Source organism: Miniopterus natalensis, chromosome 2 (genome assembly GCF_054644295.1).
Source record: "Miniopterus natalensis isolate mMinNat1 chromosome 2, mMinNat1.hap1, whole genome shotgun sequence".
In the NCBI taxonomy this organism is placed as follows: Eukaryota; Metazoa; Chordata; class Mammalia; order Chiroptera; family Miniopteridae; genus Miniopterus; species Miniopterus natalensis.
In genome coordinates this window covers 147,945,147-147,961,455 of record NC_142082.1, presented here as the reverse complement: position 1 = coordinate 147,961,455, position 16,309 = coordinate 147,945,147, and the positions used below count along the sequence as shown (strand labels likewise).

The 16,309-nt window shown below is 35.0% G+C and overlaps 1 protein-coding gene across 5 annotated transcripts in view; it reads left to right on the top strand.

Moving 5' to 3' along the window:
* PPHLN1 (periphilin 1) overlaps nt 1–16,309 on the top strand; it is a 95,565-nt gene that overhangs the window by 39,317 nt on the left and 39,939 nt on the right. For 3 of the 5 annotated variants that reach the window (XM_016201142.2, XM_016201145.2, XM_016201140.2), the window contains 3 exons: nt 1,141–1,352; nt 10,857–10,913; nt 13,763–13,842. In XM_016201142.2, coding sequence (XP_016056628.1) covers nt 1,141–1,352; nt 10,857–10,913; nt 13,763–13,842 — 349 coding nt within the window. The remainder of the gene's footprint in view (nt 1–1,140; nt 1,353–10,856; nt 10,914–13,762; nt 13,843–16,309) is intronic. The other 2 variants (XM_016201146.2, XM_016201141.2) reach the window with 1 other exon arrangement.

The following is a 16,309-nucleotide window of genomic DNA, read 5'->3' as shown; positions in this document are numbered from 1 at the left end:
AGTTTTAGCTGTTTTCTGCTTTTGCCCAGAGAAACTTAAGTGTATCTATAAAGGCAATATATTTTGGATACTAATCAGCTGATGACAACAACCTACTTATCTATTGGGACTGCCAATCAATATACTGAAATTATTTTTGAACATTTGAAATTTCATGCCATTGGTTTGTCTTTTTGCATTCTTCTGAAATTTAAAGTTCTTTAATTTTAATATGGGGTACATTTGCTAAATCTTCAATTAAAACCTATCTGATTCCACATGTTCTTTTAAATAGAAGCTCAAGTCTAGATAGTTTCATTTAATAATTTTTATTTGCTTTGTATTTTAAAGATTGTTTTTCTTTATAAAGTTTTACTAGTTGGGCTTGCTTCCTGCTTTTAATTAATGATATTGCTTAATAAAGAAATTTAATTTGTAAAAATAAAAGTGATCATAAAAAGTTGGTTTTTAGAGCTAGATAACAATCTATACTAAGAATATGAGTTCAGAAAGCAAGGACTTAATAGATATGCATCAGGGTTTCTCAGCCTTGGCATTATTAACATTTTGGGTTAGTTTACTGTTCTGTGTATGGGAACTGTCCTGGCACTGTAGGGTTTTAGCAGAATCCCTGCTCTCTGTTCACCAGTGGTATCCCTTCCTTTCTAATTGTGATAACAAAAATGCCTATAGGTGTAGCCAAATTGTCATGTGTGGGGCAAAATCTCACCATTTGAAAATCAGTATATACTGTACTTAGAAGGAGATAATAGACCATGAAATATCTTACTGGGGAAGTCTTTGGCATCCTCTAGGTGTCTTTGAGAGTATGATAACTGTGTAGTATATTGTTAATGGCAAAAAGAATTAGAGGTTGTAGGACTGTATGGTTTTCACATTTTAAAATTACTGTACTTGCTTAGAATAAAGTAACTTTTACACTTAACCACCTGGTTCTATTCCAAACTGTGAAAAAATGATGCATTCTAAAACATATTTCACTGATAAAGTTTCATTTTGTGGACTGACTTCAGAGGTTAGGTGGTAGTAGAAAATGGAACCAAGGTTACAACTTGAAGAGTAGCTTGTAATCAGAGCTTTTGCCATTTGTGTTTGTATACGTAGGATACAGGATATAATTAACTTCTTTTCTTTTCAAAGGGAAATGAGAGATGGCTTCAGAAGAAAAAGTTTCCATGCTTCCCATTATATGAGAGACCGATCTCCTCATAAAAGAGAAACTCCTTTTCTAAGAGAATCACCTGTAGGCAGAAAGGATTCTCCACACAGCAGATCTGGCTCCAGTGTCAGCAGTAGAAGCTACTCTCCAGAAAGAAGCAAAACTTACTCTTTCCATCAGTCTCAACATAGAAGTATGTATTTTAAGGACTTTTTCTTTTGCAATCTCCAGTGATGACAGTGTACTGAGACAGATTGTCTTATAGGTGTTGTAAGAGATATATTTTTTAACTTTTTCTTTTCAGAAATTTCAAAGTTATAGAAAAGTTGAAAAAATAGTATAATGAGCACCATATAAACACACGCATGCACTCTTATTTTGAGCCATTTCACATTGCAGTCAACATGATGTTTCTCTTCTAATTCTTCAACATTGGAGAGATGTCTTATGAGCATGTTGGAAAGTCACACACTCCTGATTTCCTGCCATTTTGTGTTGGCCCAGCCTCTCTAATCTTTTGTCACGAGATATATCTGATAGTATATTTTTCATGAAAAATTGCAGTGGTTTTTCCCTATATATAAGGTATAGTCTTATAAAATTTAGAGTTAAACCTACCTTAGGTTTGTTATTTTGCAACCTTCAGTTTGTTTTTAAATTTGGACAAGTATGGCATTCTATGCAATCATGTCATCCTGACTGAGTTGCTCAAGTGTGCATTGGAATAAATAAATCTTCCTGTATTATCTATCTAGACTCTTAACTGCCTGCTGTTGAGCTCATTCACAGAAAATTTCCTCATGCCTTCTATATCCAAGGCACTGTTAGAAAAATATTCCTGTCACCAAGGAACTAGAATATGTATATGTATTTTTGCCCCAACTAATAACTTTATCAACTTGTAAATATAGCAGATGTAAAATATAACTTTGGTACAAGAATCGATATGTCATAAATGAGCTAATGTGACATGGGCAGGTCAAGGTAAGAGATTCTTACTTGGGATGGAAAAACATGTCGTGGGAGAAATGACATTTGGGCTTAACTTTCATTTCAGATTTATATAAGTGGACAAGTATCTTCTAGGTATAAGGAATTATAAGCCCATGTACAGAAATCAGAAAAGTCTAGGATTTTTTTTTCCTGTTTGATTTCTTTTCTATTAACTGTTTTTTTTCAAATAGTAAGTTTTTAGTTTAACAGTCTTTGCCTCCTGCATGTTAAGAGTGATGGAAGATCACTTCAGATGATCAGAATGTCTGCATTGGAGCTGTTGCTAGATTCCAGTATTTAGGAAACATTTATCAATTGTCTACTATTTTCAGAGCTAGGTAGAATGGGGCTTCCAAAATAAATTTTTTGAATACATGTGTATGAATGGTCATGCACTTATATATGCCTGATTGCTTAAAATGTTTTCAGAATAGTTCCAGGTAACAAAGTTTTATTCTGGAGCTCGGTGTTAACAGTTTGGTATTTCCTTCCTCTCTCCCACCACCCTTCTCCCCTTTCAATAAGAAAGACTACCTCTAAGTTCTAATGCATGCTCACATGCCCAGATAAAAATATCCACAATTAGCCAGCTATCTTCTAGGAACTTTTTTTTTTTTCATGTGTATGACTTAAATTCAGATTTATTAATGATTTGATTAAGAGGGGGAAAGTGTCCTTGGAAACTGATTATGAAGCCTTTTAAACAAAACATGAATAAAATGGAGGCTTGAAATTCTTACTTGACAGCTTATAGTGAAGCTATTAAATTATTTAAGATAGTTATTGGTGAATTAGCCTTATTTTTTTAAATTTTGCCTGTAAAACAGATCTCTAGGAAGCATCTCTATCTGCTCTTGGCCTGGTAAGTTAGTGGCCAGAATTCTAAAATCTTGAGATGAAATGTGGAGGAGCCACAGTGGTGGTCTTGTCATAGGGTCTCCAATGTACTTTTCCCATCCTTTGAGGTCTAATGCCTTTAATGTCTGGAGTAAGGATAACAAAGAAAGGTAGGAAACTAAAATGTGCTATAAATTGAATGAAATAGATCATATGACTGTTAATACCTTTATGTTTATTTGTTAAGTCATTTAGCTTTGAAAGTAAACTTGTGTAATCTAGAAAAAAAGTTTGTTCTGGGTAAACTCTCTTTACAGATTATTTTAGTTGATTCCTTAACTATTTGGGCTGAAGTATTAAATGTTTTTCTCTACTCCTTTCATGTAAATGGTTTTCGGACTAGTTACATAAGATCATCTTGCAAGTAATTAAGTATTATTTTAAGCAGTAAATGGGAAAAGTAATTATTATTTTTACATATTTGTGATACCAGTTTTTGCTTTAAAACTACATGTCACAAATATTGTTAGCACTTTACTTTTCTTCAAAAAAAGGGCTGAGAAACAGGGTCAGTCCTTCATTGATCAGTCATTTAAACTGGGTTAATTAGCAATATTGTGTTAATTTAGTTTTCTAATGTAAATGAGAATTTTGACATAGATTTTTAAATGTTTGTAGATAACAGGTAAAAATAATTTTGCTAATTCTTTAGGTTTTACTTTCTTGCTTTTTGTCCATACTTTTCAGAGTAATTTTACTTATTTTAATGATCACTAGTAGTTTGGCCATGGTAACCATATTTTCTATTAAAGTTTTTTTTCAATTACAGTTAACATTCAATATTATATTAGTTTCAGGTGTACAGCATAGTGGTTCGATATTTATATAACTTGTGAAGTAGACCACCCGCTATAATTCTGGTACCTATCTGGCACATGGTAACCATTTGAGGACTAATTCTTCATAATTCTTCTGTGCATTTAATATATCTCTTATGTGCTTAATTATAAGCCACAGAATGATTTTTACTCCTTTTTCATCTCAACTAGTTATTTCCCATCTTATGCTTATACATGTGCACACGCACACACACACACACACGTGCATTTAATTAAATCTTACTTGGCCTTTTGAGTTAATCCCAGGGAGCTTTTTTATTTTACCCTGTGCTTCATGTATAAGATTTACGCTTATAACTTAATGGGACTAACCTGGTCAAAGCTGTGACTACCATGTTATTTTTTGTTACTTTTTGTTGTTCATGTTTACATGCTGCCAGAGTAGCATGTTAACCTAGTTAACCTCATTTCTTTTCCCTTTGTTTATGATACTAGTCTAGTTAAAAATGTTTTGTTACATACACCTTAAATATTTTTACTTGAAGTTTATTTTCATTCTAATTAATCTAACCAAACATCACCCCATTTGTGACCTCTCTCAGATATTTATTTTCCTATTTTACTCCCCTTAAATGAATCCCATTGTTTTCATATCTTTAACTTTTGTTATTTATCTTTCATTTAGGATTATAGCATTAATAGTGACACCAGAGATCACTAAGTTCAGTCACCCATATCCATTCTTTGTTAAAGTACTTCCTGTGATATTTATTATATCACAATCTAGCCTTTCCATCTTTGTATAGCTCACTTTAATAGAACAATGAAAATCTTTTCCTCTAATGTGTATGTAATGCTAGTTATTTATCTTAGACTCATAAAGATATATTTTTTAATGTTGTAACCATTTATGTATTTGAAGAGTCCCATCATAATCTTCTTGATTTTTATTTTTCAGGTTTAAATATATTTAGTTCTTTCAGCTATTCCTTTTATTTGACATGGATTTCGGACCTTTTGCTTTGCTGAATTTTTTCCCCCTCTATTCCTTTCAAGTTGTGATGCCAGAAGTGAACTTTTATTTTGCCAACCACAATGCATTGCTGTCCTTTACTGAGACTGTAGACAATTGGAACCTAAACAATTTTCATATATTTTACTCTTAAACAAAGTGCTCTTCAGCTTTACTTTTTCAGATGCAGTTGTTTGTGTGTAGTTAATGCATTAAAAAAATCTAGTTATGCTAAATTTCATTTAATTAACTTTGACATGATTCTCTTCCATAGAGGTTTAAAAATCTCATTTAGCGGTCTTGTATATTAGCAGCAGATAAAACTAGCTTTATTTTATCTCTAAATGAAGTTATGCTTTATGTGTTTTGTATTAATCATTAATAGTTTTGTTGAGTAGCATGAGGCCCAATATAGAAACCTTTAGAGACCTCTGTGGATCTCAACCATTTATCTGCATTATTTGCTGTTATTCAACCAGTTGTGATCCACAATTTTTTCTTTCTTTTCACTTTTGGATTTCATGGAAAACTTGGTCACGTACTTTCTTGAAATTCAAGTTATGAACCATTTCCTCTATCAAAACAGTGACATAAAGATTGCTTGTCTTTTTTTATTTTTAACATTAGGAGCTTTGTGGCTCCTGGGATGATTGTCAGTGATTATAAACTGCCTCTTTGTTAACTCATTCCAAACATTGACTACAGATTATAATGTCAACTTTACCAGCGATGCTCATATATGAATTGGGCTGTGTAACATTTTGGTTGAATTTTTAAAATATTACTATGGGAGATTTGGAAGCTTATTGTTTTTGTTGGTCTGTGTCTGTTTTTCTTTAGTTCTGACTTTGGACTCAGCCTCCCCTTCTTTTCTTTTTTTTTTTTAATCCTCCCTGAGGATTTTTTTTACTGATTTTTTTTTTTTTTTTTTTTTTAAGAGAGAGAGGAAGGAGGGGGGGAGAGAAAGAGTAACATCAGTATGAGACAGAAACATTGATCAGTTGCTTCCTATACATGCCCCAATCAGAGATCAAATCCACAACCTAGGTATGTGCCCTGACCAGGAATTGAACCTGCAATGATTTGATGTATGGGATGACGTTCCAACCAACTGAACCACCTGGCCACGGCTCCCTTATTTTCTTCATATCAGCAACCATTATTATGAATAGAAGATATTTTAAAGAAAGATTATTATTCATCTGTGTTTAATCCATTTTGAAAGCACATCTAAGAAAGCTGTAAAAGTACAAGAATTAAAAATACTATTTTTATTTGTCTTTGGATATTGGGCACACAGTGCAATCAATATTCAGACCACGTATCATAGAAATCTACACTTGAAACCTATATGGCCTTGTTGAACAATTAATAAATTCACCCCAATAAATTTAATAAAAAATGAAAAAATACTATTTTGAGAAGAGAATATTTGGAAGATAGACTCCATTATTGAACTCCAATGCAGTTGGAAAATATACAACAGGTCTAAAGACCTGTTGGCTCTAAATAAATATGGAAGTCCACATTTACTTTTGGGTTATAGCTGAAATTCCGATAAAATTTAGAAGCTTAATTCTGCCTTTAGAAAGAAGGCTTTTCTGTGCATGTTTAGATGGTAACGGGGATATGGAAATAAGGTTTTATCCTAAGATCATGTATATTATTAGGCAGTAGGAAGGTTAAGCCTGTTCTCTTAGCAGCTGAATATAGTTTTTTTTGGTTTGAAAGTCGTATTTATGATCAGTATTCATACAGTCTTTCATTCAACAAAAATATACTTCAAATAAATGGTTTGCCAAGCAAGAAAGATCCAATCTTTGCCCCCTAAGTTTACGATCTAGTGATGGAGACAAGTCATTACACAGGAGTAGACATTTTAGGTAATATCTGGAGGGTGGGTAGAAGTTGGTGGAAGGATGCAATGGTAAAGGGTTATGAGCTATTTCACGTAGAGTACCTGAAAGGTAATTTAGTATTCTCCTGGAAGATCTTGGACTGTTAACTGATGCACGCAATTCATGTGCTGTGGAATCAGATGCAGTCTGTTCTTTTTGTTAGAGACTCTGTTGCTTACTCACGAGAGCTTTGGCTGCAAGTTTCCTGGGGTAAGCCTAGGAGTACACTATAGCTTCTCTAGCATCTTAATGACCATAGTTCTAAAACAGTAGTTAGTTAATGATATTTCCATATGTGTATGTGTAGGCATCTATAGTATCCCTGTTTTAGAACTTAGCACATTGTCTTTAGCATACATTCATAATGTACAGATGATATAATGTTTTATTGGTATTTTTAAAAGTGAGCCCATGTGGTTTTGACTGATGTATTAAAGGAGAGTTCTATTTAGAAGTTCACTTCCAAAATATTCATAGTTAACATGCCTTTACTTCAACTTGTTGCATTGTTAACCTCCTGAAGGTGATTATTTTGGGGAAACAGAAGCGGTTCAAAGCTTGCTCCAGCCCTCTATCTGTTTGGTGTTTTTTCCTGTAGGGTTTTGGGGGTTTTTTTTTTTTTGAGCCTTTACGTGAGAGCATTTTCAAGAGCATTTTCGTGTGCTCCCTTCTGTATTCTGTTTTGTTTGTTTTTAAATAAATCAGTAGATCTCTAGGAAATCATGCTCTTCCTAACCAAGAGCCCCAAATTTTATATCATCATCCATGATATATTATTTCCTTAGCTTTTGTATAAGCACCACATCTTCATTTGTTCATATCTTAATTTCTCTTTCAAAGCTTCAAGGGAAAGGTGGATTACCTGTGCTATGACTTTTTTTTAATTGAAAATACTTTTCCCCCCCTTTTTATTGAATTTATTGGGCTGCCACTGGTTAACAAAATTATACAGGTTTCAGGTGAACAATTCCACAATACATCATCTGTACACTGTATTGTGTGCTCACCACCCCAAGTCAAGTCTCCATCCATCACCATTTATATACCCTTTTCAACCTTCCCCTCCCCTCTTCCCCCTGCAGTCACCACACTGTTGTCTGTGTTCACAAGTTTTATTGAAAAGACTTTCATTCATAGGTATCTGTTTTGTTCCTGTATGTCAGGTACTGTACCAAGAATTTAATAGTTTGCAAAATGTAGCCCATAATTTTACAATCTAGCAGTGATAAATTTTATCATGACTTTTTCTAGCAGTGTTTTTTGTTCTTTCATGGATTGTCAGTAACAACACTTACTTAGGATTGGGTGAGTCTGGTTAGGTTTATCATTGCTTTCATCAGGATAACACATCAGAAAGAAAGTATTATTTCTGAAAGATCCTATCAGATTTACAGCTGTTGTATTTAAAGAGTCATCAAGTATTATTTATTAATATTTAAATCAGTTATTTCAGAGAGTCATCAAATATTGTTAAATTCTTATGGAACTTGTAAATGTTTGTTGGAATAATAACCTGCTTGTCTAGCTCTGATTTCATCTGCCTGGGAAAAACTTTATACCTGTCCTATGGAACCAGTATTTAAAGTTCTTCTTTATTTTCTTCCTTCCCATTTATTCTTTCACTCACCAATATCTTGGCTTGGATTTTGATTTCCTTACTGCCCATTCAGAATTCCTCTTTCCTGGTTTCTTTCCTTCATCCTAATTTGGCACTTATTTTCTTTAGCAAGTCAGGCAGAAATGTGTTGAGCCTTTTTGCCCTTGTCTCAGGCAGGGAGTTAGTGCTGCTCACTAAGATCATGTGTGAGATGAATTTGAGGCAATAGCTAAGGAGTAGCTAAGGAGTTAGAATAGAGACAAGTGAATGAAAGAATCAGATTTGAGAAACATGAGTATTCACAGTGTTGGTTGGAGCCACATAAGAATAGCAGAGCAAAAAGAACTGCAGTTAGGAACATTCACTTTAAGGAATAGTCACCAACAAAGAAGAAAGAGAAAGGTGTAGTTAGGAAGTATAAATGCAGAAGTACAAAGGCATGAACCAAATGGAAAAATATTAAGAAAAACTTGTTTAGAAATCATTAATATGCTGTTAGTAGAGGACAAAAAGAAAGACCCTTTTTAAATTTTATATTTTTATTGATTTTTACAGAGGGGGGAGGGGGGAGAGAGAGAGAGAAACATCAATGTTACTCTCACATCGATGTTTCAGTATGAGAGAGAAACATCAGTTGGCTGCCTCCTGCACTCCCCCTGCTGGAGATCGAGCTGGCAAACCTGGCATGTGCCCTGACCGGGAATCAAACTGGCAACCTTTCGGTGCACTGGATGATCCCCCAACCAACTGAGCCACACTGACCAGGGCAAGACCCTTGGTTTTAATATAAACATATCATTGGAAATTCTGGGATGAAGAGTTTAAGCATAGTGGAATTGTTTTAGTTATCTTTTGTGTTAAAATACACTCTAAAACTTAATGAATAAAACAACCACTTAATTTTTTTATGATTCTGCAATTTGAGCAAGGTTTAGCTGGGCGATTTTATTAGTCTGTTGGATTTATTAAATAGCTCAAGCTTGTTTAGGGCAGCATGGTTAGGAATCTGTAGTTAAATGTGGTAATTCCTACAGTGTCTCTGAGATTTGGAATCGAAATCAATAAACATAGCAACAGTTGTATATTAGTAAACTGACTCCTTGGAGGAGAAAAACACCTGATTTGTGACATTTACCTATATCCATGGAGTAAATACTACCACTGTGGCTGATTTCAGGCTACTGATGTGGAGTTATTAAAACTTGCAATTTGAAAGAGATTCGGACAATCCACTCTCACCAGCTAACATAAGCCAGCCGCACACTCCAGACACTCCTGTAAAACATCCCTGTCCTAGTCTGTTGATTTACAAAGAATTTGAGGCGGGTTAACCAAATAAATACTTAATAAAATAGGATTAAGTAAGTGAAGGCTTTTGTGTAAAAGGAAAATGACATGAAAATAAAAGTAAAAATAAAGTTAGTAGAATATGAAATAAATGCCTATGATAAGGCTCTCAGTAGTTGCTGTGGGTGAACTAAGGATTTGTGTAAAACAAAGGGGAAATGAACAATAATAGTGTTCACCGTGTATGATGGGTAAAAGCATATCAGCTACTTAGGAGGAACAAAAATTTCCTGATGACAGATCAGTAAACAATAAGGGACAGTACATCTTCAACATTCTTGCAAAAGTGGAAGGGCAACATTTGTGTGGTATTTCGTGAAACATTTTTTAATGCAAGGTGCTGACAGTGCTAAAATGACTCGAAAAGTGTATTATTTTCTCAGAAAAAAAGATAAAATTGGCAATTTGGGATCTATAATAGGAGTTTGTATGTTATCGCAAAGATATCTGGGAGCCTCTGCTAGTAAATTTAGGCTGTTTAGAAAGATGATTCCATCTGCATCAAGAGCTTGCAGGAAGCTAATAAAACATTTACATGATTCTAGATATGGGATAATTAGGGGTTCAACCAAGATAGTAGCTATGGATTTGTTTATAAAGAAAATTCATATTGAATTAGCATGATTTAGTAATAGGCTGCTTGTTGAGAGCATGTCAGAATAACTACTGCAGCTAACCATTGTCAGCCCAGGGAACTGATATGCTATGAAAACCTTCCAGTGTTCTTTTTGATTTCTGATGGTAATTCATCTTTCATTCTTAATGGTTTGGTGTCGTTCCTTAACCAATCCTTTGAATGTTGACTTTATGGAAGAGATGAAATTAGGTTCTTAAAATGATGAGTAAGACATTATCCCATCTTCAACTTTTGGTACCTTATTTTATGATCCCTTTCTCATTTTTTTCTGCCCATGCTATCCTTGGTTAGCTTCATCTTCATACTTCATGTTGTTGGACTTGGGCCCAATCCACATCTGATCTTAAACAGATTTTTCTCCTTTTCTGTTACTCCTCTTCAGCAGTGCTGCTCAGGCAGCCAACTTGAAGGTTAGGCCACCAGGCACTGTTTAGAAGTTCCTGTTCTCATCACTCCCACTTCTGGGTTCTTCTCTTGTTCCTCCTGGGCACAGAGGTGCCTACTGGTGGTAATTCCTCCCTGCCCACCTTTCCCTAGAACCTGTGCGTGCTGATGCTTCCTACAAACGACAGAATGAAAGAAAGCCAGAAAGAGGTGAGTTTTGAGCTAGATTTTGATTTGGGATTATAAAAGGGTGGGGGCTTGAATTGATTGAGGTTATAGAACTGGGAAAAGTGTGTAACTGCTCCAGTGATCTACTGTCAGAACCATAGTTGAACAGTAGACTCAGGTAATAGGATTTGGGGGGATATGGGCATTGGTTGTCTTGGCCAGCCATTCCTGGTCAGCAGTAGTTACCTCATAGAAGGTTGAGATCTATAGACAAGTCATTAGCAGATAGGATCTGACAACAGCAGGTTCAGGGGACTTTGTTGTACCTTCTCTGTGCCTTCTCTACTGCTTTCTGTATCATCCTTTTCTTTACCCTTTGCTTCTTGCCTGCCTGTCCCTTTCATGCACTTGTCATATATGAGTACATGTGGCTATATGCCAACCACCTGGCCTTCCCTTCAGTGTTCCTTTGCTTCTGCACACTGACATTAGTTGAAATCTGTTTGAATTAGCCCTTCTGCACCTAAAATCAGGAAAGATTCTAAGACTGTACTTGGGCACCATACTTGGCATAGCTGTAGTGCTGATGTCTTATTTGTAAAGGAAATGCTAGGTAAGAGATTACAAGTGCTTGTGAAAGGTTTTTTTTCTGTGCCTAGCTGCTGTGTGCCAGAACTGAGCCTACAATTATGCCTTTAATGTGCTGTGCTGATTGGTTTAGCTCATCGTCTCCTTTCAAGGAATAGATTATCTGAATAGGATGGGGAGGTCATTGCATTCTAAGGGTAAAAAATCAAATGACCTTTTCAACAAATTTTTGAGTGCCTACTTTTTTACTTAAAGGACTTGAGCTAGGTAAGTCCTGAGTAGTCAGAAATAAATAAGCTACGATACTTGTTCCTCTTGAGTGCTTTTGGTGTATGGGATAGACTGACACTGACACAATATCATGTGGAATTTACCATATTCAGTGGAAGTACATTAGGGAATGACTAAATCATGTTCTGAATTTTTGGGGAGATATAGTGATGGTGATTGGTTTTTTAAAAAATTTATTTATTTTTAAAATTTATCTTTATTGTTGAAGGTATTACAGATGTCCCCCTTTTTCCCCCAATGACCCCCTGCACCTCGCTCCCACTGGTATAATTTTATTTTTTATTTTTAAGGTCTACAAGAATTTTGTTGTTGTTAATCATAACCCAAGGATTTTTTCCCCATTGATTTTTAGACAGTGGAAGGGAGGGAGAGGGAAAAAGAGAGAGGAAAAAAACCCCATAGATGTGAGAGAGACACATTGATTGGTTGTCTCCTACCTGCACCCTGACTCGGGCCAGGGATTGAACCTGCAACCCAGGTATGTGCCCTTGACCGGGAATCAAACCCGAGATCGTTTGGTGCACAGGCCAATTCTCTAACCACTGAGCAGCACCGGCCAGGGCTCTACAAGAACGTTTAAACTTGCTTAGTGTGAAAGCTTCTTAATGATGCCACAAATTGAAAGATTCTAGGGTTATGTCTTTTTTAAGACTGTTGGAGCTTCAGAGTTGGAATGCTGTGCCTAGAGCAGGAATTGACATTTGAGGCTGGGTAATTCTTTGTTATGGAAGGCTGTCCTGTGCATTTGTAGGATGTTTAGCAGCATCCCTAGGGGCACTCTGTTTACTATGTACTATGTACCAGAGGCACTCTCTCACTTGTGAAATCAAATATATCTTCACATATTGCTAAATGTCCCTAGAGAGGTGAGGGGAGCGTCTTGAGAAAGCCTTTCTGGTCTGCAGGACATTGGAAAGAGATGTTATTCACTGCTGTACTAAGGTCCTCAGAAGCCTGTGTCTCCAGGCCCTTCCTTAGCTATCCTGACCATAGCAGGAAGAGCCTAAGAGGCTTTTTTGACAGAAGCTGGCTGTGCCTCAGTTGCAAAGTTGTTTTGTCTTTGCCTCTGTTCTTGACTGCCTTCTTGGCCTTCATTTGCTGTCCATTCTTGACCAGCTTCTGTGTCATGCAAATGTGGTGTCACTTTTTCCTCTTTGTAATTTCACTGGTTTTCCCAGCAGTTAAGAGCAAGGGAATTATGTGATATTTGACACATAGACAATGTAATGAAATGTTTTTCTGTCAGGAACAACTCACTGTTATTTTTAATATATTTAACTAAACTCATTTTTGTTGTTGTCAAACCAGCTAAAGTAATATTATTTAAATCTCTTTTCTGGCTAAAGTTTCTGTAAAAACAATGGTATACATAGAGCAGTGACATTTGTGTCTGAAGTGACAAAGGATAAAGGTTAATGATTTTATCTCATACAGATATATTATTAACCATTTGTCATATATTTGTGTACTCATTCATACCAGGCTCTGGACTAGAGCTCTAAATTATAGTTTTCTAGTTTTTATTTTCATATTTTAGACTGTCTAAACATTTCAGGAATACCTGCTAAATTTCCCTCATGCCTCTCTCTGTGAGCTGCTGCTTAATTAGCTAGTTCTCTTTGGTGGTATCCATATAATAACTACCCTTGGATTTTTATTGTGATGTATTGAAAGTTAGATTTTAAGAACTTGGAGGAGGAAACATTTATGATTTTAAAATGTTTTTTGCCTTTCTTGAGGTCTTCTCAGTGTTCTTTGTTTGTGAACTGGCATTGGTGTGGCCTCTAGAGATTGCCATATAAGATGTCCACTGGTTTTAGGCTATTTGAAATTTTTGATGGTGCCCAGCCTCTTAGAAAGATTGGTAGATATAAATACTAACTGGTTTAATTTAATAATGTAATGGAAGATTTCAGTACTAAAGTATATGCTCCCCTTGTTTATTCAGTTACAAAATCACTCTAATTGAAAAGAAATGAACTAAAACTTGCATTTCATATTTTCTTATATAGGTAAAGAGAGACCTATTCAGTCTTTGAAAACATCAAGAGACACTTCACCCTCAGCGTCTTCAACAGTTCCTTCATCAAAGGTTTGTTATGTTTATAAAATAAATTTAAAGAGGAATTACAAAGTAAATGATGTGGACTGTCTAGTACAGGTGCTTTTATTCTTTATTGTCATACCTGATGGGGGTAATTTGCATTTGAAAACTTGAATCTTAAGTAGCCACAACTTGAAAGTAGCTACCAGAGTGAATGAGCAGTTTTATCATAGAATTTTTTTCCATAGGTTATGCTAAAATTAATATTTACTGGTACTCTTGCTCATCTTGACCATAACCAGGTGGCAGTGAATATTCAGTTGGAGCATATTTGATGGACATCATGATCAAGTGGAATTTATTTCATAGATGCAGGGATGGTTCAACATCCACAGATCAATCAGTGTGATATACCACATGAACAAAATGAAAGATAAACATTATATGACCATATCAATAGATGCAGGAAAATCATTTGACAGAATTCAATATCCGTTCATCCACTCATGATAAAAATTTTGAACAAACTGCATATAGAGGAAATATACCTCCACATAATACAGGTCATATATGACAAGCCCACAGTTAACACTGTACTCAGTGGCACAAAGCTAAAAGTTTTTTCTATATCAAGAACAAGACAAAGGTGCCCACTCTTACCACTTTTAGTCAGCAGAGTGCTGGAAGTGCCAGCCAGAGCAGTTATGCAAGAAAAAGAAACAAAAGACATCCTATTGGAAAGGAAGAAGTAAAGCTGTCTCTATTTGCAGATGACAGGACACTATATATACAGAAAACCCTAAAGAATCTACCCCAAAATGGTTAGAACTAATACACAGATTCAGTAAAGTTGCAAGATACAAAATTAATATTTGAATAGTAAGTTGCATTTTTATACACCAAAAAGAACTATGAGAAAATGAACTTAAGATAATCCCATTTATAATAGCATCAAAAAGAATAAAATACTTAGGAGTAAATTTGACCAAGTAGGTAAAAGATCTGTATACTAAAATCTATAAGACAGATGAAAGAAATTGAATAGGTTAAAAATAAATGGAAAGACATTTTGTGCTCATGGATTGGAAAAACTAATATTGTTAAAATGTCCATACTATCCAAAGAATCCACAGATTCAATGCACTTACTATCAAAATGCCAGTGTCATTTTTCACAGAAATAGAACAAACAATCCTACCATTTGTATGGAATTAAAAAAGCCCTCAAATAGCCAAAGTAATCTTGAGAGAAAAGAACAAGGCTAGAGACTCAGTTACTGGTTTTAAACTATGTTACAAAGCTATAGTAATCAAAACAGTATATTGATATAAAAACAGACACACAGATTAATGGAACAGAATAGAGACCTTAGAAATAAAACTGTTTATATATGGTCAATTAATTTACAACAAAGGAACCAAGAATATACAATGGGAAGAGAACCGTCTCTTCACTAAAGTCTGTTGGAAAAATTGGGTAGCCACATACAAAAGAATAAAATTGGACCCCTATTTTACACTATAAGCAAAAATCAACTTGAAGTGGATTAAATAAAGACTTGAACATAAGACCTGAAACCTTAGAAGTCCTAGAAGAAGACCTAGCTCCTTGACATTGGTCTTAGCAGTGATTTTTTTGGGATTTGACACCAAAAACAAAGGCAAAAAAGCAAAAAATAAACAAATGGGACTACATCAAATTAAAGTTTCTGCACATCAAAGGAAACCATCAATAAAATGAAAAGGCAACTTACAGAATTGGAAGAAAATATTTTCAAGTCAAATATCTAATAAGGGGTTAATATCCAAAAAATATAAGAACTTATACAACTCAATAGGAAATACCCAAAGATTTATTTAAAAATGCTCAGAGACTGAATAGACATTTTTCCAAAGAAGGTATACAAATGACCAACAGGTAAATGAAAAGTTTCTCAACATCACTAATCACCAGGGAAATGCAAATCAAAAACCACAATGAGAGGTCACCTCACACCTGTTAGAATGGCTCTCATAAAAAAGATAGGAGATAAATGTTGAGGAGGGTGTGGAGAAAGGGGAACCTTTGTGTACTGTTTTGGGAATTTAAATTGGTATAGTCATTATGGAAAACAGTATGGGAGGGGTCCTAAAAAAATTAAAAAATAGAGCTACCATATCTTGTAATCCCACTTGTAGGTATATACCCAAAGGAAATGAAAATAGGATCTTAAAGAGATAACTGCACTCCCATGTTCATTGCAGCATTATTTACAATAGCTAAGACATGGAAACAACCTTGATGTCCCTCAACGGATGAATGGATAAAGAAGTTGTGGTGTATATACACAATGGGATACTACTTCAGTCATGAGAAAGAAGGACATCCTGCCTTTTATGACAACATGGATAGACCTTGAGGGCTTTATGCTAGGTGAAAGAGACACAGAAAGACAGTACTGTATGATTCTCTTATATGTGGAATCTAAAAATGCAGAATTTAGCCTGGCGGGGCGTGGCTCAGCATTTGAGCATCG